This window comes from Pan troglodytes, chromosome 2 (genome assembly GCF_028858775.2).
Source record: "Pan troglodytes isolate AG18354 chromosome 2, NHGRI_mPanTro3-v2.0_pri, whole genome shotgun sequence".
Classification (NCBI taxonomy): Eukaryota; Metazoa; Chordata; class Mammalia; order Primates; family Hominidae; genus Pan; species Pan troglodytes.
The window spans coordinates 48,755,534-48,781,543 of NC_086015.1; the positions used below are offsets into that span (position 1 = coordinate 48,755,534).

Sequence of the window (26,010 nt, forward strand, 5' to 3'; positions counted from 1 at the left end):
CCAATCAGACAGGTCACGGGCCACTACTTCATTTACACAGGGTGTACGCCAAGTAACCAATGGCAAACCTCTAGAGGATATTCATTGCTTTGTGCGTTTTGTTCAATTATTTGTCCAAAATGCCAAGAACCTGGACACCCTCCACCAGTAACAGTTTGACCAGTTATTTATTGTATTACTTAGGACTGCATTTGGCTGCATATAAGAGAAACCTGACCGAGGCCTAATTAAGCACAGTGTTTATTCTTCTCACTACCAAGAAGTCAGAGGTCAGCAATCCAAGCTGGTGTAGCAGCTCCTCCAGGCATGTCAGCAAGGAGCCAAGCTCTGAGTCTTTTTACTAACATGACCCAAAGCACATGGCTGCCTTCCTTATGCCTAAAAGTGGCTCTGGTACTCAGGTTTTATCTCTGCACTCCAAGTAGGATGAAAAGATAAGAGCAAAGGCTCATGCTTGCCAAGTCTGTCCTTTTGTAACAAAAAACCCAGCAGCTTTATCAAGCAGAATTCCACCTGTATTTCTTAACTTGCCAGAGCTGAGTCTCATGGCCACCCTTAGCAGGAGTTGGGGAGGTATTTTTAACAAGGCACATTATCATCTCCCCCACCCAAAGTGGAGCTATTGCTAATGAAAAAGATACAATGAGATGTTTATGAAATTATCTGTAGCTATTAATGTCAGGTTTTTGAAATTTACTGACCTGGAAGAACACTCATAATGCAATGTCAAGTGAGAAGCAGGACAAAGAACATTTGCAATACAGCTGTATTTATAAAATTTTGTTTACACACACAAAAAATGTATTTTGCTTAAAAATATAATTTACATATATATACAACCACACAAGGGAAATAACAAAATGTTAATACTAGCTAATTTCTATAGAGTTGGCATTTTAAGTCAGAGGGGTATTGATGAATAGATGTAGTTTATTAATTTTTTTTCTCTATTTCCTAAACTTTCTATAAAGAACTTGTAGTATCTTTATAATAGGAAAAAATGTGATTTTAATGAACACTCCATATACTTTCAAAGTAGACTAAATTCAAAATATTTACACTTACTCATTTTCATCTTCGTTGTCAAAAGAAAGGAGGCTACTATTTTTAATTTGTTTTTGTGAGTTCTTTTTGACCGAGTCCTGATTTACTTCATCTTCATTTGGCTTCTTCTTTTTTGAGCTTGCTGTTAAACCTGAATATTTTTCATCTGAGGGATGCTTGACTGGTTTTCGATATATGATTCTTCCATCAGCTGGAGTTGGTTCTTCATCTGAGCAAAAACAGAATTTTTAAGAACTTTCTTCTCCTCATTATTTTGCCTTTACCTTAGAAGCAAATAATAAGAAAATCTCATATTGTATTTAAGGATATCCCTGAATCTGATTCAGTCTGGTCTTCTCCATTGTTTCTAGCTATATTGCCCTCAAGGCATGCAGTTACTTAATAAAAACTCACATGCTAAAGTATTCTATAATATTGTCAGTTCCCAATTACAATCAGTTTGTATTTTTAAGTATTTTGAAAAGTGATTGTTTGGAACTACAGCATTTTCCCCTAAAGCAATGTAGTAAATGTTCAGAAATAATGAAAAATATACTACATATCATACCAAACTTCAGGCAGTAATGAAATACACCTTTTTTGACTGGTTTATAAGTCTAACCATCTATTAAAAAAAAAAAATAGGATGCTTTTACTTAAATTCACACTTAATCCTGGTAACAACCCAATAGGTACAATTATTTCCATTTTACTGATGAGGAAATCGAGGCTGAGAGGTGTAATAACTTGCTCAAGGTTACACATCTGGTAAGTGTCAAAGCTAAGGCTTGAACCTGGAACTGCCACCTTGAAACACACCACACTACTAAATAAAATAAACAATTTCATACCCTGGGCTCCTTAAATTGTTAGAAAAACCAGATTACTTTTAGACCTACCTGCTTTGGCAGCCTTTATTTCTGCTTTAATTTTCATGACTTCTTCAACTGACAGGTCTCCCTTTTTTAAAACCACCACTTGAGGCTGTTCATCTTCTTTGTCACTGTGATCCCCATCTTCATCTGGGGGCTGAGGCTGAATTCTCTAGGGAAAAACACAAATACAATGTGTAGATCACTGATCTTGAGACAAACAGAACCACTGCCTCTAAGAGAAACTGTAATTATTTATGAGAAGGGTATCTTTATTGAGTAAATAAGGGCAATGAATTTTAAGGTAACTCCAAAGAGACTTAGCTTGCCACACAAGGGAACAGGTTTAACTGCCATTCACCCTGGAGTGCCTGTCCAGTGGGATTCATTTCCATCTCAGCAGGACCCAGCTTGTAGTTACTAGTGTGAGGGACCCTCTGCTTTGGGTACTACTGTCACTCCTAGCCTACTCAGGGCAGCACTGTGCCATGTCAGTTGTTTGCTCCTCATCAGCACTTTTTGCCTGTCTCTTCTCTGAGTTAGACAAGAAATAAACACCATCAAAGTACAGAAAGCAGCAAGTAAAACGTACTCTCTCTCTCACCTCTGCTCATCTTTTCCCCCTCCTAATAGCTTCAGTTTGGTGGATATTCTATCAGCTATTTTCCACGTCTATACAACTATGTAGGTACATAAAACTTTTTGTATACCAACAACACTGTACTTATTCCTGTGACTTGCTTTTTCCCTATTTATGAAATTTCTCAAACATAAAGTACAGAGAATAACATAACAGAAACCATGTACTCCCTGTATATGTGTAACAGATGGTAATATTTTGCCAGTTGATTCAGAGTTTTGAAATGTGAGACACCGTAAGAGCCCCACTCCCACAACTTAACTCAAAAAATATCTTTGTACAGTACTTTAAGATATAGAATTATCTGATTTTTAAAAAATCACTGCCTTGCATTTAATTACATATATGGTCACCTCAAGATTTATTTGACCAGCATCTTCTAAATACAAATTTTGCTCGTTTCCAGATTTTTTTCTACTATGAAAAAACCTCACGCACCCATTTTTGCTCACTTTTGGGAACTTATATGCAAGAACTTTTAATGTTAACAGTTCACTAGAGGTGGAACTGTTGGGTTGAAAGGTATGCATACCAAAATATGTTTTCATATGTTATTCAAACACAATCACTCATTACTCCACTTCTCATAGAGACTTCCTGGTCTCCCAAACAAGGCGACAAAGCCCTGCAAGAATTAGCCTCAGCCCATAACCACAGCTTTATCCTGTACCACTCTCTCATGGCATCTAGACTCTGGCATGGCAAGGTTTGAGTACTTGGAGATTTACAAATATATTAGCTCCTTTGCTTCCCCTGTCTCTGAACAAATTCCTACGGCTTATTAAGCCCCACAGCCCCTGACCAACTCCTACTCAAGCTGCCTTCCAGATTTAGAGCCTCTAGAAGTGCTTACCTAAATCTCACCTTCTCTTGTTTCTTACACTGTGCATAGCTCATAGGTAGCATGTATTGCACTGTGGTACCAATGTTTTTCTGCTGGTTTCCACTGGGCAAGTGCCTTCTGGAGAGGCACAGAGCCTGGAAAACAGCAGGGACTTCCAGAAATATTTGTTGATCTACTCATGAATGACCAACAGAATGGAAAATGATGAACTACATGAAGCCCTGGCAAGTTGCTTGTGCCATTTTGACTATAACTCAAGTTCTCAAGTCTGCTCTATCACTGGACAAGTACATTCTCTTTAATGGTATCTATGTTAGTTCACTGATTATTCATCAGTTTCTGCCAATTTTTCTCTGAAAGTCCCCAATAAATGACCACAAATAGGTAATAAGTATTTTTAGCCAAAAATATGGGAAAGTGAAATAAAATCATTCCTTTTGTTTGTTAAATTGAGAATAATTAATTCTGACTCTCTTCTTTTTTTTTCTTTTTAAATGTGACTGCCTGGAAAACAAGAGAAATAGTCTAAGGACAGTGGCAGTAGCCACTGATGACTGTTCAGAGACATTTCTGAATTAACTCTCAAGAAAGTGAATAGGGCCAGGCGCAGTGGCTCATGCCTGTAATCCCAGCACTCTGGGAGGCCTAGGCAGGCAGATCACTTGAGGTCAGCAGTTCAAGACTAGCCTGGCAAACATGGTGAAACCCCCCGTCTCTACTAAAAATACAGAAATTACCTTGGTGTGGTGGTGGGCACCTGTAATCCCACCTACTTGGGAGGCTGAGGCAGGAGAATTGCTTGAACCCAAAAGGTGGAGGTTGCAGTGAGCTGAGATCGAGTCACTGCATTTCAGCCTAAGCAACAGAGAAAGACTCCGCCTCAAAAAAAATAAAAGTGAATAGGATGATTTAGCTTAATTACGGAATGATTTCCCATGAAACTCATTTCTTTTTGTTAATAGATGACTAAAATCCTGACTGCAGTAGTCCCCTCCTTATCCTCAATTTCATGTTCCACAATTTCAGTTACCTGTGGTCAACTGTAGTATGAAAGAAGGGTGAGTACAGTACAATAAAATATTTAGAGACAGCAAGCAAACAAGCAAATTCACACAACTTTTACTAGAGTATATTGTTATGATTGTTCTATTATTAGTTACTAATCTGCTGATATTCCTAATTTATATAGTAAACTTCATCATAGGTATATATGTATGGGAAAAAACATAGTATATATAGAATTCAGTATTATCCACTGGGGATCTTGGAACATAATGGGGGAATACTGTATATTGCCAAACTGATTAAAAATGAAGTGGTTCTCACACTGAAACATGGCGTACTTCTCTAAGGGAAATTCCCTTGAGTACATAAATAAGCGAAAATCACTGATATTACTTGGAAAGGATTCCCGAAGTTCTCTTAAGATAGCATTCCAAGCTGTAATCTTCAAGCTGTCAACTGTGCATACAGGGTCATCACCAGGACCTCAAGCAAGGTAAAGCTGGGTCTCATCTTCTCCTCATCGCTCAATCTATGTCCCTTTTCTCAAACCTTACCCTCTTTGTCATCATCCCTATTTTTAGTCATGGGGATCAGTCATTCCCTGTGTTACCTCTAAGAAAAAAATGGCTCCCTGTTGCTTACTAAATAGTCCACATGGCCTCACCTCCACTAGCCCCTGTAACACTTCTACATACAGTCCATGACTCTCAAATCTCTACACCTTTACCCATGCCATTCTCTTCATCTCTATCTGCTGACCTAACCATGCTCGAGAGTCTATCTAAATATCCCTCCCTCCACGAAGTCTAACCTGATAACAGCACAGTCACCAACAAATACAACTGTTACCCACTACTTAGTGCCAGGCACTGTGCTAGGTGCTGGGAAAATACGGAAGGATTAAGATACTAACTTAAAGAGTTCAATCTAGTGGTGAAGATAAACAGGAAAGCAAGTAATTGCAATATAAAATGAATGTTATAGATAAGATACGGATAAGGTAAAGAGAAAAACAGAAAGAGTAACTGTTTGGAGAGCTTTGAAGGGTTTCGGAGAGATGGTAACTTGTGAAAATAGGGCAGGAAGTGTTAAAGAACATGGCATTTTGGAGATCCATCTCTTCGTCCTTTCAGAGCCTGGGACAGTGCATGGGGTTAGCACATACTCATTCTACTGGCATACCTTGAAGATACCGCAGATTTGGTTCCAGACCACCACAACAAAGCAAGTATCAAAATAAACTGTCACACAAATTTTCTGGTTTCCCAGTTCACATAAAAGTTATGTTCACACTATACACTAACTACAGTTAGTATTAAGTAGCAATATCATTATGTCTAAAAAAATCTAGATCCCATTAAGAACATACACGATTCATGGGAGGAGGCAAAATATCAACATTAACAGGAGTTTGGAAGATGTACCTACCTTAATTTAAAAATACTTTATTGCTAAAAACGTTAAAAATCATCTGAGCCTTCAGTGAGTCCTAATCTTTTTGCCAGTGAAGGGTCTGCCCTTGATGCTGATGGATGTTGACTGATGAGGGTGGTGGTTGCTGAAAGGCGGGGTGGCTGTGGCAATTTTTAAAAATAAGACAATGATGAAGTTTGCTGCATTGAGCCTTCCTTTCACAAAAGATTTCTCTTTTGTGATGCTGCAATGCTGTTTCATAGCATTTTACCCACAGCTGAACTCCTTTCAAAATTGGAATCAGTCCTCTTAAACCTGCTGCTGCTTTACCAAGTAAGTTTATTCTAAATCCTTTATTGACATTTCAACAATGTTCACAGCATCTTCACCAGAAGTAGATTCCATCTCAATAAACCACTTTTTTTGCTCATCAATAAGAAGCAACTCATCTGTTCAATTTTTATGAGACTGCAACAACTTAGTCACATTTTCAGGCTCTACTTCTAATTCTAGTTCTTTTGCTTGTTCTACCACACCTGCAATTACTTCCTCCACTGAAGGCCTGAATCTCTCGAAGTCATCCATGAAGGTTGGAATCAACCTCTTCCAAATTCCTGTTAATGTTGATATTTTGCCCTCTTCCCATGAATCATGGATGTTCTTAACGTGTTTAGAATGGTGAAGCCTTTCCATAAAGTTTTCAATTTACAATATCCAGATGCATCAGAGGAATCACTATCCATGGCAGCTGTAGCCTTACAAATGGTTTTGACTTTTTTTTTTTTTTTTTTTTTTTTTTTGAGACAGGGTCTGGCTCTGTTACCCAGGCTCGAGTGCAGTGGTGCAATCATGGCTGACTGCAGCCCCAACCTACCTGGGGTCAGGGGATCCTCCCACCTCAGCCTCCCAAGTAGCTGGGACCACAGGTGCATGCCACCACACTGGGCTAAATTTTGTATTTTTTGTAGAGATGGGGTCTCACCATGTTGGCCAGGCTGGTCTGGAACTCCTGGGCTCAAGCAATCCACCTGCCTTGACTTCCCAAAGTGCTGGGATTACAAGTGTGAGCCACTGCGCCTGGCTGTTATTTCTTAAATAATAAGACTGAAAATAGAAATTACTCCTTGATCCATGGGCTGCAGAATGGATGTTGTGTTAGCAGGCATGAAAACCCCACATTAATCTCCTTGTAGATCTCCATCAGAGTTCTTGGGTGACCAAGTGTATTGTCCATGAGCAATAATATATTGAAAGAATCTTTTTTTTTCTGAGCAGTAGGTCTCAACAGTGGGCTAAAAATAATTCAGTAAACCATATTATAAAGAGATGTGCTGTCATCAAGGTTTTGTTTTTCCATTTCTAGAGCACAGGCAGAGTAGATTTAGCATAATTCTTACGGACCCTAGGATTTTTGGAATGGTAAATATTAGCTTCAACTTAAAAGTCACCAGCTGCATTAGCTCCTAATGAGAGAGTTAGCCTGTCCTTTGAAAATATGAAGCCAGGCACTGACTTCTCTCTAGCTATGAAAGTCCTAAATGGCCCAGGCATAGTGGTTTTTCAGAGGCTTTGAGAGGCTAAAGTGAGAGGATTGCTTGAGTCCAGGAGTTTGAGACCAGCCTTGGCAACACAGTGGAATCCTGTCTCTACAAAAAAATACAAAACTTAGCCAGGTGCGGTAGTGCATGCCTGTAGTCCCAGCTGCTTGAGAGGCTGAGGCAGGAGGATCACTTGAGCCCAGGAGGTCAAGGCTGCAGTGAGCTGTGATTGCACCACTGCACTCTAGCCTGGGCGACAGAGTGAGACCCTGTCTCAAAAAAAAAAAAAAAAAAAAAAAAAAGTCCTAGATGGCATCTTCTTCCAATAGAAGGCTGTTTCATCTACATTGAAAACCTGTTTAGTATAGCCACCTTCATCAACTATCTTAGCTAGATCTGAATAATTTGCTTCTTCATCTCATACTTTTATGTTATGGAGATGGCTTCTTTCCTTAAACCTCATGAACCAACCTCTGTTAGCTTCACACTTTTCTTCTGCAGCTTTCTCACATGTCTCAGACTTCACAGGATTTAAGAGTTAGGGCCTTGCTCTAGATTAGGCTTTGGTTAAAGGGAATGTTGTGGCTGGTTTGCTCTTCTATCCAGACCACTAAAACTTTCTCTGTATCAGCAATGTAGCTGTTTTGCTTTCTTGTCATTCATGTGTTCAATACTGATCCCTCCGGCCCTAGACAACAATAGTCAGGTGTGGCTCTTTCCCGAAGCTCCTCTTCTTCTATTTAGACCCAGGATATTTACGGCTTCTGCCTACTCTTATTTTTTTTTTTTTTTTTTTGAGACGGAGTCTCGCTCTGTCACCCAGTCTGGAGTGCAGCGGCGCGATCTCGGCTCACTGCAAGCTCCTCCTCCTGGGTTCACGCCATTCTCCTGCCTCAGCCTCCCGAGTAGTTGGGACTACAGGCGCCCGCCACCACGCCCGGCTAATTTTTTGTATTTTTAGTAGAGACGCGGTTTCACCGTTTTAGCCAGGATGGTCTCGATCTCCTGACCTCGTGATCTGCCGCCTCAGCCTCCCAGAGCGCTGGGATTACAGGCGTGAGCCACCAGGCCCGGCTTTTTTTTTTTTTTTTTGAGACGGAGTCTCGCTCTGTTGCCCAGGGTGGAGTGCAGCTGCGCCATCTCAGCTCACTGCAACGTCCACCTCCCGGGTTCGAGCGATTCTGTCTCAGCCTCCGGAGTAGCTGGGACTACAGGCATGTGCCACCATGCCCGGCTAATTTTTGTATTTTTAGCAGAGACGGGGGGTTTCACCATATTGGCTATTGGCTCTGCTGGTCTCGAACTCCTGACCTCAGGTGATCCGCCCACCTAGGCCTCCCAAAGTGCTGGGATTACAGGCGTGAGCCACTGTGCCCGACCTTCTCTATATTATTTTTATTTATTTTTAATTAACAAAGCATAGAAACAGATTCAGGACATTCCTCCGAAGACGTTCCAGACTCGAGTCCTAGGACATGGTTGGGGCGGGGGTCATTTGATCGAGTGGCCTTTGTCCTTATCTGGAATACGGGACGACGCTGTAACTCTAACTCACCCTGCGAACTCACAGCTTTTGAGGTAAACAAGTGAGAAAGAAGAGACAATAAAGTGATCTTTCTTTACCATCTACCAAGGACCAGGCGGTTTACACGTCAGGTCATTTTCAGGAACACAGCAGCGCTCTGAAAACTACAGAGCTTCCTGGGCGTAGGGGGCTGTAGTCGCTTGAAAAGAACCAGCCTGGGGGTCCGAGTTCCACCGGAATTGGGTTCGAGCGCGGGTGAAAAGAGGGACCCGACAGCACCCACCCTCCAAGTAGAGGCAAAAGTTGAAAGCGGCGGGCTGGCTGCACTTCCGAAGAAACACGACTGGCGAAGGCTCACCTTAGTCTCTACGGTGGGTCCCTCCCTGTAGCCGACCCGTTCCTTGAAGCGGGCCAGAAACGCCGGCTCGGCTGGCCGCACGTACGATACCTGGTTCCGCTTGCTCATGGTAGCTCTGGGTAAAGACAGGTTCCGCGACGGATTCGCGACGATACAGAGGCGCTTAGCTGTGACGTCACTGGGCCACGCCCCCGATGCGTAGGCCGGGCAACATGGCGGCCTCCATGCGGGCGTCAACGTCCGATCCAAGCGCCAAATTCAAATTCGCGGCCATCTTGAGCGGGCGGAATTCAGTCGCGCGCGGTGCAGTCGGGAGGTGGAGGCACCGGCTGCATTGTTTTCGGGATCGAGGGGTGAGGGCGCTATGGCACCCGGCTGCAAAAGTAAGTCTGGGCCCCCGGCTTCGTTACCCTATTTTTGCCCCCAAATACAGCTGTGAAAGGATGGCAGCCTCGGACCGCCCGCAAGGTTCTTGCTAGGCATGAACTGCAGGAGCTGAGTGACCGGCGGGGACGTTTGGGAATCCCGCTCTGTCGCTCAAAGACAATACGCTAGCCGAAAAGCTCATCCCTTCCTTCCGTGTCCTGTGCGCATGCCAGGAGTCTGGCGCAGTTCTAGGCGCTCGGGATGAGCAGTGGACCTGACGTTCTTCCCTTTCTTTCCCTTGGTTCTGCTGTTTTTTCGCAGGCCTCTTCCCACATCCCGACCAGGGCTACCTCTCTAGGTATCCTTGTCTCAGGATCGGCTTTTGCTCCCACCAGCTTCTGCGTATTTCTACATTTCTGACCTTCCTATAGGGAAGGGTTTATTTATATTCCAAAAATTTCTTTCTCCTCTTTCCTTAAATAAATGGAATGTTAAAACACAGATGTCAGCAATGTCTTTATGTTCTCACAGTCTCTATTTTCACTTAAAGGAGACCCGTCCGATTTCTTTCTCTTTTTCACGGAGGAGAGCACTGTCATTTTGCTTATGATAAACCCTACAGTTTTCACTAACGTAGTCATTTGCTGTGCATGTGTACGTGCTCCACTTCTCACATTGCCACATCTCTTAAGGAGTCTTATTTTTGTAAACCTGATTATGAGCTGATTTAATGGGATCTTTGTGAGTGGTCTGAATGGTAATGAGGAGAGGCCTGGATTAGATGATTAAGAATTTGTGAACTTCTGTCATTTGAGCTTTCCAACGCCGTTAATGTTTATAGCTTTCTGTGAATTGTAGTTGTTTTTGATGGGTTTGTTGTTTCATTAATCTTTTAGGTCGATCACACCTTTATCGGAACACCTCCTTATGCTACCTTTTTGCATATAAAATATTCCTTTTCCTTTCATCATTTTCAGTATTCAAGGACTATGAGCTCACAAAATGGTACCTTATTGGAGAGAAATGTTCATCCTGCTTTCTAAACAATCATACTGTTTGTTCTTTGTTTCCACTTTATGGATCAGTCACTAAATCTGGACTCAAGCAAAAAATTTGATGCCTGTTAAATCAGTAAAACATCTGCTTATTTAATGAGATATATGTATGTGACTGAGGGCTCTTGTCTGAAAACCAAATTTGAGAACCTTTCTAAAGTGGTGGGAGCACTCTCCTTTATGATGGTGGTGATGCCATGGGGAACTTTTCCACTCCTTTAAGTTTGTTGGCAAAATTGAGGTTGATGACTTCCCAGGTAAAGTGCTTCTTGCATTCCCAGCAGCCCAGAGGCCTGGAGCATGAAGTGGGAACACATGGGAGAAGAGAGCCCGTGCCGTGGTCTTTGCAACTTTTACTTTGTGCCCCGAAGGCTATCTCTCTCTCTCTCTCTTTTTCTTTTGAGACAGTCTTGCTCTGTTGCTGGGCTGGAGTGCAGTGGTGCGATATTGGCTCACTGCAACCTCCGCCTCCCGGGTTCAAGAGATTCTCCTACCTGAGTCTCCCAAGTAGCTGGGATTACAGGCACGCACCACCATGCCCAGCTAATTTTTTTATTTTTAGTAGAGCCGGGGTTTCACTGTGTTGGCCAGGATGGTCTCGATCTCCTGACCTCGTGATTTGCCCACCTTGGCCTCCCAAAGTGCTGGGATTACAGGCATGAGCCACCACACCCGGCCCCATGAAGGCTATCTCTAGTGACATCATTGACACCATGAGTTGCTGACTGTGAAATCAGAGAAATGAAAAAGTGAAATATACGATTCCCCCTTTTTTTTTTAAAGACAGTGTTGCTCTGTCACCCAGGCTAGAGTGCAGTGACGCAATCTTGGCTCACTGCAATCTCCACCTCCTGGGTTTAAGCAGTACTCGTGCCTCAGCCTCCCAAGTAGCCGGGACTACAGTCATGCACCACCATGCCCTGCTAATTTTTTGTATTTTAGTAGAGACAGGGTTTCACCATGTTGCCCAGGCTGGTCTTGAACTCCTGAACTCAAGCAATCCACCTGCCTTGGCCTCCCAAAGTGCTAGGATTACAGGCGTGAGCCACTGCACCTGGCCTAGGATTCCCTTTCTGAACCCAATCATGTTTGGGCAAATGACTGATGAGTATTTATCTAGACTGCAGAGTAAAGCGTCCAATGGTCTGTTTTAAAGCAGGAAGACTCTTTAAAAGACTTACTGTTTTGTTGAGGTATAGCTTCATGCAGTTAAGGGCACAAATCTTAATATTATTCAACAAATTTTTACATATAAATACACTAATGTAACCACCATCCAGATCAAGAAATAGAACTGTTCCTGTACTCCAGAAAGTTCCCTGTGACCCTTCCTAGTCAATAACTACCTGATCCCCAACCATTACTCTGATTATTATCATCACTGATTAGTTTTGCTTCTATTCTTGAACTTAATATAAATGGTACAGTATGTATTCTTTTTTTATTCTGGTTTCTTCAACTGAACATTATGTCTGTGATCATTGTCCATCATTGTATGTAGCAGCAGTTCTTTTTCATTGCTGTGTAGTGTTCCATTATGTGAGTATACCATGATTTGTTTATTCTCCTGTTGATTGACATTTGGGTTTTTATTATAGTTAGGGCTGTTATGAATAAAGCTACTGAGAATAGACTTAAGCATATTTTAGATGGACACATAGAGGACCTCAAAGTTGAAAGAATTTTACAGTGAATGCCTATAGACTTCATTTTTTTCTTTTCTTTTTTGAGACAGAGTCTTGCTCTGTCACCCAGGCTGAAGTGCAGGGGTGCGATCTTGGCTCACTGCAACCTCCATCTCTGTTCAAGTGATTCTCCTGCCTCAGCCTCCTGAGTAGCTGGGACTACAGGCAACCACCACCAAGCCTGGCTATTTTTTATATTTTTAGTAGAGGCAGGGTTTCACCATATTGGCAAGGCTGGTCTCAAACTCCTGACCTCAAATGATCCACCCACCTTGGTCTCCCAAAGTGTTGGGATTACAGGTGTGAGCCACTGCACCCAGCCTAGACTTCCTTTAAATGTCAAAATTTTATGACAGCCACATGATAAACTTTTATACTCTCTTTAACCTTTGATCAAGAGGTAGCATATTGAGGTGGTTAAGAGTAGGAGATCTGGATTTAGCATGCCTTCGTTCAAATCCTAGCACTTCTCAATGATGTTTCCTTAGATCTCAATTAGAAATAATGCCAGAACTATCTACATTTGTGTAGTTTTAAATTTCACTTTCTCTCCCTATTTGCTTATTAACTTTTCTTCTTTTTTTATCAAGTAAACATTTTACTTTGGGTTCCTTTTAGATTTACCAGAAAGTTGCACATAAGTGCAGATCAGTATCCATCTAATCATTTTCCATCTGATCGGTTACAGAGATCTCTGCAGAAATGGAGAGCTGGCAGCCTACCTTCTGGGGCTTCTTATTGTTGTTTGCTTGTGTATTTGCTTAGCAACTGGCTGGATCAATTTAGTGAAGTCTATTTCCCTCCTATACTGTTAAGCCTTTGATATTGCTCCTCAGGAAAGCACAGCTTTGGATATGCCCACCTTTATCCTGGGATGACAGTGGTTTTGGTAGGGATCTCTTTCTTTCTATGACTGCACACAGCTGTTAAACTCCAGTAATTGTTAGCTGATTGCTCTATTGTTTTTTAACAATGCCCTGGGCATAAATTGTCTTACAAACTACTTCAATTCTTGCTCCATTGAAGGAGTAGTTTCTGAGGTTTTCTTTCATATTTCTTGTGACTCCAGTGTAGCTACTCCTAATTGTCTTATATCCCCATTGTCTTCTGCAAGCGAACAGGCCTGCAATTTAGCTTGTATCTTGAATGTCTTCCTAATTACTTTCACTAAAACCTACACTGTTCCTGAGAGTGCCCTTAGGTTTGAACTTCTCTCCACCCCCTCTCCCCCAGACGGAGTCTCGCTCTGTCACCTAGGCTGTACCACAGTGGCGTGGTCTCAGCTCACTGCAACCTCCACCTCCTGAGTTCAAGCGATTCTCCTGCCTCAGCCTCCCAAGTAGCTGAGATTACAGGCATGTGCCACCATGCCCAGCTAATTTTTGTTTTGTATTTTTAGTAGAGAGAAATGGGGTTTCACCATGTTGGTCAGGCCAGTCTCAAACTCCTGACCTCAAATGATCTACCTGCCTCGGCCTCCCAAAGTGCTGGGATTACATCATGAGCCACCACACCTAGACAGGTTTGAACTTCTCTATGCTCTGTTGCAAATGAATTCAGCTCCTTTGGGAAGAGATTAGGAGTTATCTGTTTATGGGCTGATTCTTCCTTTAGGCAAAATCTCTGAGCCTGGGGACTTGAGTTGGGGATGGGGATAATGGCAGTCTTGTCTCTGAGTGATACCCTTTGTAGTTGCTGAGCATTTTGTGGGGAAGGTGGGGAGTGTAGCAGCCCACCTTCTAGACTTTCCTTGTGCAGAACCACTGCCTAATGAGTTGGGGCAAGGGTGATCAGGGCCCCAGTGTTCTTAGCATGCAGTGTTATGCCCAGACCGTTAGTTCCCCAAAGAAGACCACCAGAGTCCAGAGTCAAAGCCAAGCGGCAAGGATCTTTACGACAAGTTCGAACCTGGTCCCTCCATTCCACAGCATACAAGAGGGCCCCGAACAATGCGAGTGTTTGCTTTTTTATAGCCTGAAAGTTACAGGGGAACAAAGGAATTCTTTTGGTTCCCGCTCTTTCAGTAAAACTTTGAACGGCTGTCCCCTCATCTGTCCCCTTATCGGAGACTTTCCTGGTGGTGTTTGTACTGGGCTTGTTTGTTTGGAGCCCGGGGGAAGTTTAAGAGATATATGGTGATATGTGGTGGGATGGGAGGATGGGATGTGTTTGTACTGGGCTTGTTTGTTTTGAGCCCGGGGCTGAGGAATGTGCCCGGCTCCTTTCATTCCCCCCTTTCTTTTCAGGTATTTTTTAGAGCCAATCTTGGGTCTTATAAGTCTGATACTGTTTCAGCGTTTACAGGTTGGTATTGGGCTCTGAGGACCATGAGTTGTACAGTGTTAAACCTTTCTTTAACGAACCGCAAAATTCTGTTAACAACACAAGGTCCTACGGTAAGCAGAAATAGTAGACTCAGCAGGGGTCCAAGGAAGGGGGCTAACAGAGAAAACATAGATGAGTTCCACCATTGGTCTGCAGCTGAAGCAAACTGCCGTGTTCTTACTTCTGTGCTTAACTTGCGTAACTGTTGGACCCGGTCTTCCACAAGCCCTGATTCATTTATGTAGAAACAACAGTCTTCCTTTAGAAACATACACGTTCCCCCTTTTTTAGCAGTGAGTAGGTCTAAGGCCCTCCGGTTCTGCAAGGTTACCTGTGCTAGGGACGTGAGCTGCCGCTGGAGGGAGGCAAGGGACTCAGCTGACTCCTCCATAGCAACGGCAAATTGTTGGTACAGCTTGTTACTTTCTATAAGCGTGTGACCTAGGGCTCCCCTAGCCAGTCCGGCCGCCATGAAGGATGCGGTGAGGGAGATTCCTGCAATGAGGGGGAGAAATATGGCTCGTGCAGGTCTCGGTCTAGGGTCTGGGTAAATAACAGCACTAGTCCAGTTACCGGTATACCCTAGGAACTCGCCGGCAGTAAGTAGAGTTAACCGGGGAACTAATGTGACAGGAAGACACAGTAGGTTGGTAACAGAGGGGCTTGATAGGTTTTTAGATAATGTTCCATTACACCAGAAGAATATGCCTGACGGAGCCCTTAAGGTGATGTTAGGGGGCGTTGCAGTGATGTTGCAGAGGCTGGAATTAGTTCCTGAGAAACAGTAGGGAAACTTCTCTTGACTGGGGTTTAGGTATAGTGGCACGTTAGGGATAGGGGCATATGAGAGGTTTTGGTGGTTGTTAGCTTGGGCAGAGGTGGATGATCCCCATGGCAGGGGGACAGCGGTTAGCGGTGGACGCCCTAGAGTGGCACATAGAAAGCAGCCAGACAGGCTGTGAAGTCCTGTAAGGTTGGCAAGTTCTAATCCTTCTTGCAATAATTTTAACCAGGAAAAAGGACGTAAATCTTGTGTCAGGCGGTTTTCTTGTCGCTGGATATTTCCATGGACCGGGGGCCGTACCTGCACTAGACCCCGCCACAGATAGAGGTGACTGCTAGGCCATGTGGAGGCGGAGGAGTAGTATACAGCCCCGTGTTGAGGCGTGGTCCAGTGGGAGTTCCAGGGGTCTCTAACTATCCATGTATATGAAAGGTCTCTATCTCGTCTGCGATGGAAGGGCCATCTGGGATCTATCTGTTCTTTTCCACCCCACCATTGGTATTTATGGATGTTACAATAGTTATAAGGGCAGCCGGCACTTTGGTGCCACCAATAGTGCTTACAATTGTATTCAGTCTGATCATACTCGAAGCATATTATTGGTGCCACTGGTTTGGCTACTGGGAAATCGGTAAAATTTAGTAAAATTGGGCTATTGCACCCTGAGGAGGGGCAATCTGCACTGGCCACTAATTTCCCGGGCTTATGAGGTTGCCCAGGGTGGGTTTGGTTTTCATAAAGCCAGAATCTCCAGACAAAGGGATTAGGAGCTGGCTTTATGTTTTCCCCAGCGGCCACTAGGGCGACTAATGTTAAAGTTAGACTACCTAACTGCATGTTTGCAGTGAGCTATGCTGCCGGCGCAGGGTGAGTTTTAAGGGGTTGTTCTTAGCTCTGTCCACAGTCCACGTGTCCGGTGCTTCAGCCACCGCCGTGATTGGCCCCAGAAGGTCGGAGGTTGGGTCCACTGGCTTGACGTGGGTGTAGTGGATCCACGACGCAATGCCTTCTACTTTCAGGGCGGTGGGTGTGGTCAGGAGTACTTGGAGTGGTCCTTTCCACCTGGGCTCTAGGGTCTCTTGTCGGTGTCGCTTAACCAGGACCCAGTCTCCCGGCTGGTACGGATGGGGTGTTGGTGGGGGACTGGTCTCATATAGCTCTTTCAGCTTGGGCCAGATTTCTTGGTGAATTTTCTGTAAGGTTTGTAGGGAAAATAAGAATTCAGAGACATTTTCTGTTTCAGACTTAAGCAGATCATCTTTTAAGCTAGGAACCAGGGGTGGAGGTCTGCCATACATGATTTCGTAAGGGGTAAGGCCCAGTTTGTAAGGGGTATTACGGGCCCGGAACAGAGCATAGGGGAGAAGGACTACCCAATTAGCGCCAGTCTCTATAGTCAATTTAGTTAAGGTCTCTTTTAAGGTCCGATTCATCCTTTCTACCTGTCCTGAACTCTGGGGCCTGTAAGCGCAATGTAGTTTCCAATTTGCCCCAAGGATGGAAGCCAAGTCCTGACTTACCTTAGCGACGAAAGCGGGCCCATTATCTGACCCTATCTGGACGGGGAAGCCATACCTGGGAAGGATATCTTCCCGAATTTTCTTTGCTACGACCTGAGCAGTTTCTCTTTTGGTTGGGAATGCTTCAGTCCACCCTGAAAAAGTATCTACAAAGACAAGTAAGTACCGGTACCCGTACTTTCCTGGCTTTATTTCAGTAAAATCTACTTCCCAGTAGATACCGGGCCTGAGTATTCCCCTGAGTCTTGTTCCTGTTGCAGCTTGAGATTGGGGGTATGCGTTGTTAAGCTGGCAGACTTTGCAACTTGTCACGATACTGTTGGCCGTCTCAGCTATATGTCTGATTTTGAGCTTGGAGCATCTGATCAGGTCTATCATCCACCGGGCCCCCAGGTGGGTGGTTCGGTGGATGTGTTCTAACACCTGTTGTCCTAATTTTTCTGGTAGGATGGTTTGGTCATTAGTATCAGTCCACCACCCATTCTGGATTTGTTTCAGGGGAAGTTTGTCGATCCACTGGAGATCTTGTTCTGAATATTCAGGGAAATATGGCAAGTCCCGGGGGCCCGGGTCAGGGAGCTGGAGTGCAAGGAGTTGGCTGGGAGCCTTCGCCACATTCCTTGCAGTTTGGTCTGCCAGAAAGTTGCCTTGAGCAGTTGGAGTAGTTAGTTTCTGATGCCCTGGGCAATGTACAATGGCTAATTTTTCTGGCCTCCATAGGGCTGTTAGCAGGGCTAGGATCTCTTGCTTGTTTTTTATCTCTTTTCCTTTAGCCGTCAGTAACCCTCGCTCCCTGTAAATGGCCCCATGTATATGCGCCGTGGCAAAAGCATATCGGCTGTCTGTATACTGTCAGCTTTTTCCCCGCCCCTAAGGTAAGAGCTTGGGTGAGCGCTATCAGTTCGGCCTTCTGGGCCGATGTCCCCGGGGGCAGGGGTTCCGCCCAGATTACCTCAGTCTCTGAAGTTACTGCCGCTCCAGCGTACCTCTGGCCTTGATGCATGAAGCTGCTCCCATCAGTGAACCAGACGAGGTCGGCGTCAGGAAGTGGGCGGTCCTGCAGGTCTTCACGAACTCCGTGCACCTGAGCTAGTATCTCGGTGCAGTCATGGAGTGGGGCGTCCAGGTCCGGGTTGGGCAGCAGCGAGGCAGGGTTTAAGGTCGTTGGGGGCAGGAAAATTATCCTGAGAGGATTTAGTAGTAGTCCTTGGTAGTGGGTGAGCCGGGCGTTACTCATCCATCGATTAGGTGGCTGTTTGAGTACACCTTCGATGGCATGTGGAGTAACGACCCGCAATTCTTGCCCCATGACAAGTTTATCAGCATCTTGCACCATCAGAGCCGTGGCCGCAATCATTCGGAGACAAGGGGGCCACCCGGCAGCCACTGGGTCTAACTTCTTTGACAGGTAGGCAACTGGCCTCCGCCAGGGGCCTAAGTTCTGAGTTATTACCGCCTTGGCGACACCCTTATTCTCATCCACGTATAAGTGGAAGGGCTTGGTAACATCAGGTAGTCCTAGTGCAGGCATGGAGAGTAGGGCGGTTTTAATCTGTTGGAAGGCCAACTCGGCTTCGTCTGTCCAATTAAATGGCTTTAACTAAGACCGAGTGCTGTGCTCCCGTATCGACCAAGAACTGGACTGGGGACCCCTCCACTTGCAAAGTTACCCTAGGTTCGGGGAGGGGGTCTGAACCCCGTCTTCCCTAGTCTTCGTCTTGAGTGACTAGTACGGGTGTAGACCTAGGGGGTCCCTGTCCTCGTTGTTTCTTTTTGGGGCAGTCTCTTACCCAGTGGCCAGCCCCCTTACAGTAGGCACATTGGTCTTTGCTCAGATTATTATGCCGGGGGGGCCGCCTAGGTTGGGTGTACTCTGGCTGTAGATGCTCTTTCTGTACCACTGCTGCCAGGACCTTGGTCATTTTTTCAGTGGCCTTAAATTGCTTTTCCTCTGGAGTATCTCTGTTATTGTAAACCCGCTGGGCTATCTGAAGGAGGTCCTGAATCCGCTTTCCCTCCAAGTCTTCTAATTTCTGGAGTTTTCTCTTAATATCTGGGGCTGCCTGATTTACGAAAGACATTACAACAGCTGCCTGACTTCCTGGAGCCTCTGGATCTATGGGGGTGTACTGTCTAAAAGCTTCCATTAATCTTTCTAAGTAGGTAGCTGGGCTCTCTGTCTTTCCCTGCAGAATAGAATATACTTTAGCCAAATTAGTGGGCTTGCGAGCAGCTGCCCAGAGACCTGCCATTAGAGTCTGGCGATAAAGGTGTAGCCGTCCCCTACCTTCTGCCATGTTGTAGTCCCACGCCGGCCTGGTCAGAGGAAAGGTTGCGTTTATGAGGTCGGGGTTGGCAGTCGGTTGACCGTCGTCCCCCAGGACCAGCTTTCTAGCTTCTATCTGTATTCTCTCTCGCTCTTCCGTGGTGAACAAGATTCGGAGGAGCTGCTGACAATCATCCCAAGTGGGCTGGTGGGTGAACATGACACTATCCAGTAAAGCCAGTAAATCTTTGGGGTTGTCTGAAAACCGAGCACTCTGAGTCTTCCAGTTATACAGATCACTGGTGGAGAATGGCCAGTACTGGAGCCTGGGGATTCCTGTGTCATCTGGGGGTCCTATTTCCCGAAGGGGTAAAGCCACCGTGGAGTCAGGCGGCTGAGGGGGGCTGGTTCGCAAAGTGCGCCCTCGCGTCCGCCCCGCCGGCCCTTCAAAGTTACTTTCCCTTTCAGCGGCCCGTGTGTGTCAGCCGCCTCCCGTCCGCCTGCTCCCTCCCGCAGCTCAGCCAGGGGGGCTGGGGCCTGGGGCCCGGAGGGGTACGGAGGGGGTTCTGTGAACAGTGGGTCCCCGCTGTCAGGTAGAACAGGATGGGGGGGGGGCAGTTGGTTGCTTGTATTTTAGTGGTCGAGCAACCAGTGCCTTACAGGGTTCAGAGGCTAATTGGAAAGGGGACAGCCAAGGAGGCGGGTTCTCAACAAGGTCCTGCCATATGAGGATATATGGGATTTGATCTAAGTGGCCCGCACGCCCAGGTAGGAAAATCTTGGACTTTACCCTAGTGATGACAGCAAGTCGGAAGGTCCCTTCCGGTGGCCACCCCACATCAAAGGCAGGCCATTCGGAGCGACACAGAGTAATTAGCTTTCCTTTCCTGATTTCTATACCAAAATCATGGCCCCTTGCTCTAACTTCTTTGAAATTACTCGTAAGGAGAGATAGAGGAGTGCTCTGGGTATTACCCATCCTGTAATAATTTGTAGTCTCTTCCTGTAAAGGAATGTGGGTTAGAATCCCTGTAAAGGGGCCGGGCGCGGTGGCTCACGCCTGTAATCCCAGCACTTTGGGAGGCCGAGGCGGGTGGATCACGAGGTCAGGAGATCGAGACCATCCTGGCTAACACGGTGAAACCCCGTCTCTACTAAAAATACAAAAAATTAGCCGGGCGTGGTAGCGGGCGCCTGTAGTCCCAGCTACTCGGGAGGCTGAGGCAGGAGAATGGCGTGAACCCGGGAGGCGGAGCTTGCAGTGAGCCGAGATCGCGCCACTGCACTCCAGCCTGGGCGACAGAGCGAGACTCCGTCTCAAAAAAAAAAAAAAAAGAATCCCTGTAAAGGAAATCTGATCTGGCTTATTAATGATATCTAATCGCAGGCGCGCTTTGGCAGCCCTGGTCAGAGGCAGCTGCTGCCCGCCAAACCGGGGCAGCTCAGATCAGGCCAAACCAGGGCAGCTCAGATCAGAGACAGATGCTGCCCGCCAAACCGGGGCAGCTCAGATCAGAGACAGCTGCTGCCCGCCCAACCGGGCAGCTCAGATACGGCTGCTGCCCGCCAAACCGGGGCAGCTCAGATCAGAGACAGATGCTGCCCGCCAAACTGGGGCAGCTCAGATCAGAGACAGCTGCTGCCCGCCCAACTGGGCAGCTAGATACGGCTGCTGCCCGCCAAACCGGGGCAGCTCAGATCAGAGACAGCTGCTGCCCACCCAACCGGGCAGCTCAGATACGGCTGCTGCTCGCCAAACCGGGGCAGCTCAGATCAGAGACAGCTGCTGCCCACCAAACCGGGGCAGCTCAGATCACAGACAGCTGCTGCCCGCCCAACCGGGCAGCTCAGATACGGCTGCTGCCCGCCAAACCGGGGCAGCTCAGATCAGAGACAGCTGCTGGCCGCCCAACCGGGCAGCTCAGATACGGCTGCTGCCCGCCAAATCGGGGCAGCTCAGATCAGAGACAGCTGCTGCCCACCAAACCGGGGCAGCTCAGATCAGAGACAGCTGCTGCCCGCCCAACTGGGCAGCTCAGATACGGCTGCTGCCCGCCAAAACGGGGCAGCTCAGATCAGAGACAGATGCTGCCCACCCAACCGGGCAGCTCAGATACGGCTGCTGCCCGCCAAACCGAGGCAGCTCAGATCAGAGACAGCTGCTGCCCACCAAACCGGGGCAGCTCAGATCACAGACAGCTGCTGCCCGCCCAACCGGGCAGCTCAGATACGGCTGCTGCCCGCCAAAACGGGGCAGCTCAGATCAGAGACAGCTGCTGCCCACCAAACCGGGGCAGCTTAGATCAGAGACAGCTTCTGCCTGCCCAACCAGGCAGCTCAGATACGGCTGCTGCCCACCAAACCGGGGCAGCTCAGATCAGAGACAGATGCTGCCCGATCAACCGGGCAGCTCAGATACGGCTGCTGCCCGCCAAACCGGGGCAGCTCAGATCGCAATATAGATCAGATGAGAGCCAGGGGACGTCTCCCACCGGTCTCCGCTGGCCGTCCTATAGCACGTCCGCCAGGACTGTGCCAGCTCCAGTTTCAGACCTTGCGAGTCACAGATTCGGATTCAGAACAGACACAGACAGACAAACGGAGACGAGCCAGCTCACCTATCAGTAGATCGATCCTAGCAGATCCGTTGACCAGGGGTCTGGTGGGCTTGGGGAATCCCGGACGGGCCCCCAGATGTTATGCCCAGACCGTTAGTTCCCCAAAGAAGACCACCAGAGTCCAAGTCAAAGCCAAGCGGCAAGGATCTTTACGACAAGTTCGAACCTGGTCCCTCCATTCCACAGCATACAAGAGGGCCCCGAACAATGCAAGTGTTTGCTTTTTTATAGCCTGAAAGTTACAGGGGAACAAAGGAATTCTTTTGGTTCCCGCTCTTTCAGTAAAACTTTGAACAGCTGTCCCCTCATCTGTCCCCTTATCGGAGACTTTCCTGGTGGTGTTTGTACTGGGCTTGTTTGTTTTGAGCCCGGGGGAAGTTTAAGAGATATATGGTGATATGTGGTGGGATGGGAGGATGGGATGTGTTAGTACTGGGCTTGTTTGTTTTGAGCCCGGGGCTGAGGAATGTGCCCGGCTCCTTTCAGCAGGTGCAAGATGAGGGCTGTGTGGGAGAAGGGAGAGCCCTCACCTCTCAACCACACTTGTCTGGGACTTTATCTCAGCATCAGGTAGCTAGCTGGAGACACAATGATACACTGACATCCTGCTACTCTGTGGAGGAAACCCTTGCAATTAGGAGCTGGAGGGATCCCTGTGTTCTTGGCTGCTGCAATCTACAGTGGAGTGTTTGCCTTGCTGAGATGGGAGGGAGACAGCAATCTTGTTTCAAATAACACAGGATCAACTTTCTTGATGAATTTTCATGAATGTTCTTGAACAGATGTTTCTTGGTTTGCTGTTTGTCTTTGGGAACATTTCCAGAGGCTTTAATTTTCTTTTCTTTTCTTTTTTTTTTTTTTTTTTTTTTTTTTTTTTTTTTTTGAGATGGAGTCTCACTCTGTCTCCCAGGCTGGAGTGCAGTGGCGTGATCTCGGCTCACTGCAAGCTCCGCCTCCTGGGTTCACGCCATTCTCCTGCCTCAGCCTCCTGCGTAGCTGGGACTACAGGCGCCTGCCACTATGCCTGGCTAATTTTTTGTATCTTAGGTAGAGACGGGGTTTCACCGTGTTAGCCAGGGTGGTCTTGATCTCCTGACCTCGTGATCCGCCCGCTTCGGCCTCCCAAAGTACTGGGATTACAGGTGTGAGCCACCGTGCCCGGCCAACTTTCTTTTTTTAAATTTCACCAGTTTCACTGGGGAGTGGGTCAGTGGAATTCCTCATAATGTCATGCCAGAAGTCAATCTCTGAACTCTTTTTTAACAGAATTATTCTGCCCGCTAGGTTGAGAAAAGATGAGAGTGGGGGAGAAAGAGAAGCAGAAAGACTACTGTAATAACACAATAAAGAGATATTGCTGGCTTGGTTCTACACTATGGCAGTGGATTTGGCAAGAAGTTGTTGGATTGTGGGTATATTTTGAAATTAGAGCCAAAGCTTTGCTGAGATTGGATACGAAGAGTGAGAAAGAACAGGGTCAGGGATGACTATATGGTTTTTGGCCTAAGCAACTGGAAAGATGGAGTTAACGGAGATGTAGAAACACATTTGGGCTAGAGGTGGGGTGATCAGGAGCTCAATTTTGGACACATTAAATTTGATTCATTGCCCACTGCATATCCAGTTAGAGATATCAAATAGGTAATAAGTTGTAAGAGTGTGGAGCTCGGCTGGGCGTGGTGGCTCACGCCTGTAATCCCAGCACTTTGGGAGGCCAAGGCGGGTGGATCATGAGGTCAGGAGATTGAGACCATCCTGGCTAACAAAGTGAAACCCCGTCTCCACTAAAAATACAAAAAATTCTCAGGGCGTGGTGGCAGGCCCCTGTAGTCCCAGCTACTCCGGAGGCTGAGGCAGGAGAATGGCATGAGCCCGGGAGGTGGAGCTTGCAGTGAGCGGAGATTGTGCCACTGCACTCCAGCCTGGGCAACAGAGCGAGACTCCATCTCAAAAAAAAAAAAAAAAAAAAAAAAAAAAAAGGAGTGTGGAGCTCAGGACAGCAGTCCAGGAAGAAGGTTTAAATCTGTGAATCATCAATTTGTACCTAGTATTTAAAAACAGGCCAGGCATGGTGGCTCACTACTGTAATCCCAGCACTTTGGGAGGCCAACGCGGGCAGATCACAAGGTCAGGAGATCAAGACCATCCTGGCCAACATGGTGAAACACCGTCTCTACTAAAATACAAAAAATTAGCCAGGCGTGGTGGTGCACGCCTGTAGTCCCAGCTACTTGGGAGGCTGAGGGCAGGGGAATTGCTTGCATCTGGGAGGTGGAGGTTGCAGTGAGCCAAGATCGTGGCACTGCACTCCAGCCTGGTGACAGAGCAAGACTCCGTCTCAAAAGACAAGAAAAGAAAAGAAAAGAAAAAACCACTGATGCAAGATTTTTTGCTCCTTAGCTCAGCTAAAATCCAGGTTCGTGTTGCATGACCAGGAAAAATCAGGCACGCGGACACAACAAAAGATGAGGAGAGTGGAATTTATTAAAAGGAAGCTCTCAGTGAAAAAAAGTGTGTCCTGCCAATAAGCTCCCACCTCACAGATTGAATACCAGGTCACCATACACCAGCTGAAGAGGCCAGGCTTCTCCCCCTGCATAAGGTGCAAATTCCCAGTGGCTCCACTCCATTCTCCCAGGGCGCATGTGGGCCTTTAGTCTGAGCCACTCCACATTGATTTATTTTCCTTACTGCGCATGTGTTAAGGGACAGAATTTTTCAGTGACCTGGCAGGCGTTTGGCTGTCTCCTGTCTCTATCATTCCCCACTCTAAAGAAGTACATCTAACTGCCCTTAGAATAAAGATAAGGACAAAGACCAATCTTAACTGCTTCCTGCTGACAGGGGGTGCTGTGTTGGGAAAATGGCAGTCAGATTTCCCTAAGAGGCCAATCTAAAGGTTCCTGGCAAAAGGGACCATTATCTGAGGCTCCAGTTGCACGACTGGAGTTTGATGACCTGAAGGCGAGAAGAGACAAACTGAGTTATTAGAAAACATGTATCAAAACAAAACAAAGATGGGGTAAGGACAGAAGTCATGCCAGAATTCATGCTCGAAAATCCCGAGGCCTTTTACTGGTTTGCACAGGGAGAGGGAGGCCAAAAGCCTGATTGTTAAAAGTTAAAAAAAAAGTTTTACCCTTTTGCTGGCTTGTCAGTCTTCGAGGTTCCCTTCCCCCAAGCCCAGTCCTAAGCTAATCTCAAGTTTAAGGTTTGGGAAATTAACTTTTCGCAGTTTAGAGGATGGATCCAAGGGGAGTGTGCTGTAGTAAGGAGACACAATTACCTATCTGTGAAGAGAGGACACAAGGGGAAAAGGAAAAAAGAAGGTGTTTTTTTCAAAGGAGTCCCAGGGGTTCAGGATGTATTCAAAAAGGCCACAGACTGAAGATGAATGGCAATCCATCAAGAAAGAGGGGAGCAGGTGTCCCTGGTTCCTTTCTCTTCCTAGTGAATACCCAGGGTAGGTGAGGGAGGGAGAAAGTGACATGCCCCTTTTCATTTCTTCTGTCCTTATATCCCCAAGACCTGGTGATCATCAAAGGGTGCCACCCATGGATGTCAAAGCGGCTTTCCCCCATGTTAACAGGGCTTACCCACGTATGCCCTATCTCCCCTGCTGTCAGTAGCCTTCAAGTTCTCTAGACCTCATTTATGTTGTGGATACTAGCATGATGTTTATCCATGAAACAGGAGGCTTGGCTTAATCGGCAGGAATTAGTCATGCTCACCTGTGCTGTGCTTTTTAACTTCTGTTACTGTCTGCTTCTGGATCCCTCAGATCCAGTTTTTTTTCTTCTTAGGGCTTTGACCTGAAGTTGGGAATTGAGTTTGGGACCAAAAATGTGTCTCAGGGGTTGTATGGACTCCTTATCATAAGCCGAATGCTAAGGTGAAGCTGTGAAAGGGGTCCTCCTCCAAGGGAAAGAAAAGGATGCCCTGTGACACACCCAGATAACTGGTGGCTACAGTTATGTTTGCTAAGATTTGGGTGCATGGAGCTTGGCTTTGGTTAGCTCCCTTGGTCTTACTTTCCCAAAAAGGAAACCTCTGGATGACAGGCACTGTATTTATTCCCACCACCTAGCAGGATTTGCAGGATAATTGCTTAGAACTAGAATATTGATTCAGATTTTTACATTACCCATCCCC

The 26,010-nt window shown here is 46.3% G+C and overlaps 2 protein-coding genes across 7 annotated transcripts in view; one reads left to right on the top strand and one right to left on the bottom strand.

Annotated features, from left to right (window-relative positions):
- Nucleotides 1-27: 27 nt before the first annotated feature.
- On the bottom strand, nt 28-9,413 carry KIAA1143. Its single transcript, NM_001242591.4, has 3 exons — nt 9,240-9,413; nt 1,944-2,088; nt 28-1,273 (listed from the first exon to the last, which is right to left on the bottom strand). The coding sequence occupies exons 1-3, from the start codon at nt 9,345-9,347 to the stop codon at nt 1,062-1,064; spliced, it is 465 nt and encodes a 154-aa protein (NP_001229520.1). The 5' UTR covers nt 9,348-9,413; the 3' UTR covers nt 28-1,061.
- KIF15 (kinesin family member 15) overlaps nt 9,414-26,010 on the top strand; it is a 118,688-nt gene continuing 102,091 nt past the window's right edge. For all 6 annotated transcript variants that reach the window (XR_678921.5, XR_008546959.2, XR_010155579.1 and 3 more), the window contains exon 1: nt 9,414-9,622. Coding sequence is in view for 2 of the 6 variants with exons in the window: in XM_516403.8 (XP_516403.5) it covers nt 9,604-9,622 (19 nt within the window). In the remaining 4 variants the exon portion in view is untranslated. The remainder of the gene's footprint in view (nt 9,623-26,010) is intronic.

Bases quoted from the DNA above. Each gene is read 5' to 3' on its own strand.
- KIAA1143 (NM_001242591.4), bottom strand. From the start codon at position 9,347: ATGAGCAAGCGGAACCAGGTATCGTACGTGCGGCCAGCCGAGCCGGCG. The intron at 2,089-9,239 runs GTGAGCCTTCGC...GTTTTTCCCTAG, and splicing joins GACCCACCGTAGAGACTAAG to AGAATTCAGCCTCAGCCCCC. The intron at 1,274-1,943 runs GTAGGTCTAAAA...GTTTTTGCTCAG, and splicing joins AATAAAGGCTGCCAAAGCAG to ATGAAGAACCAACTCCAGCT.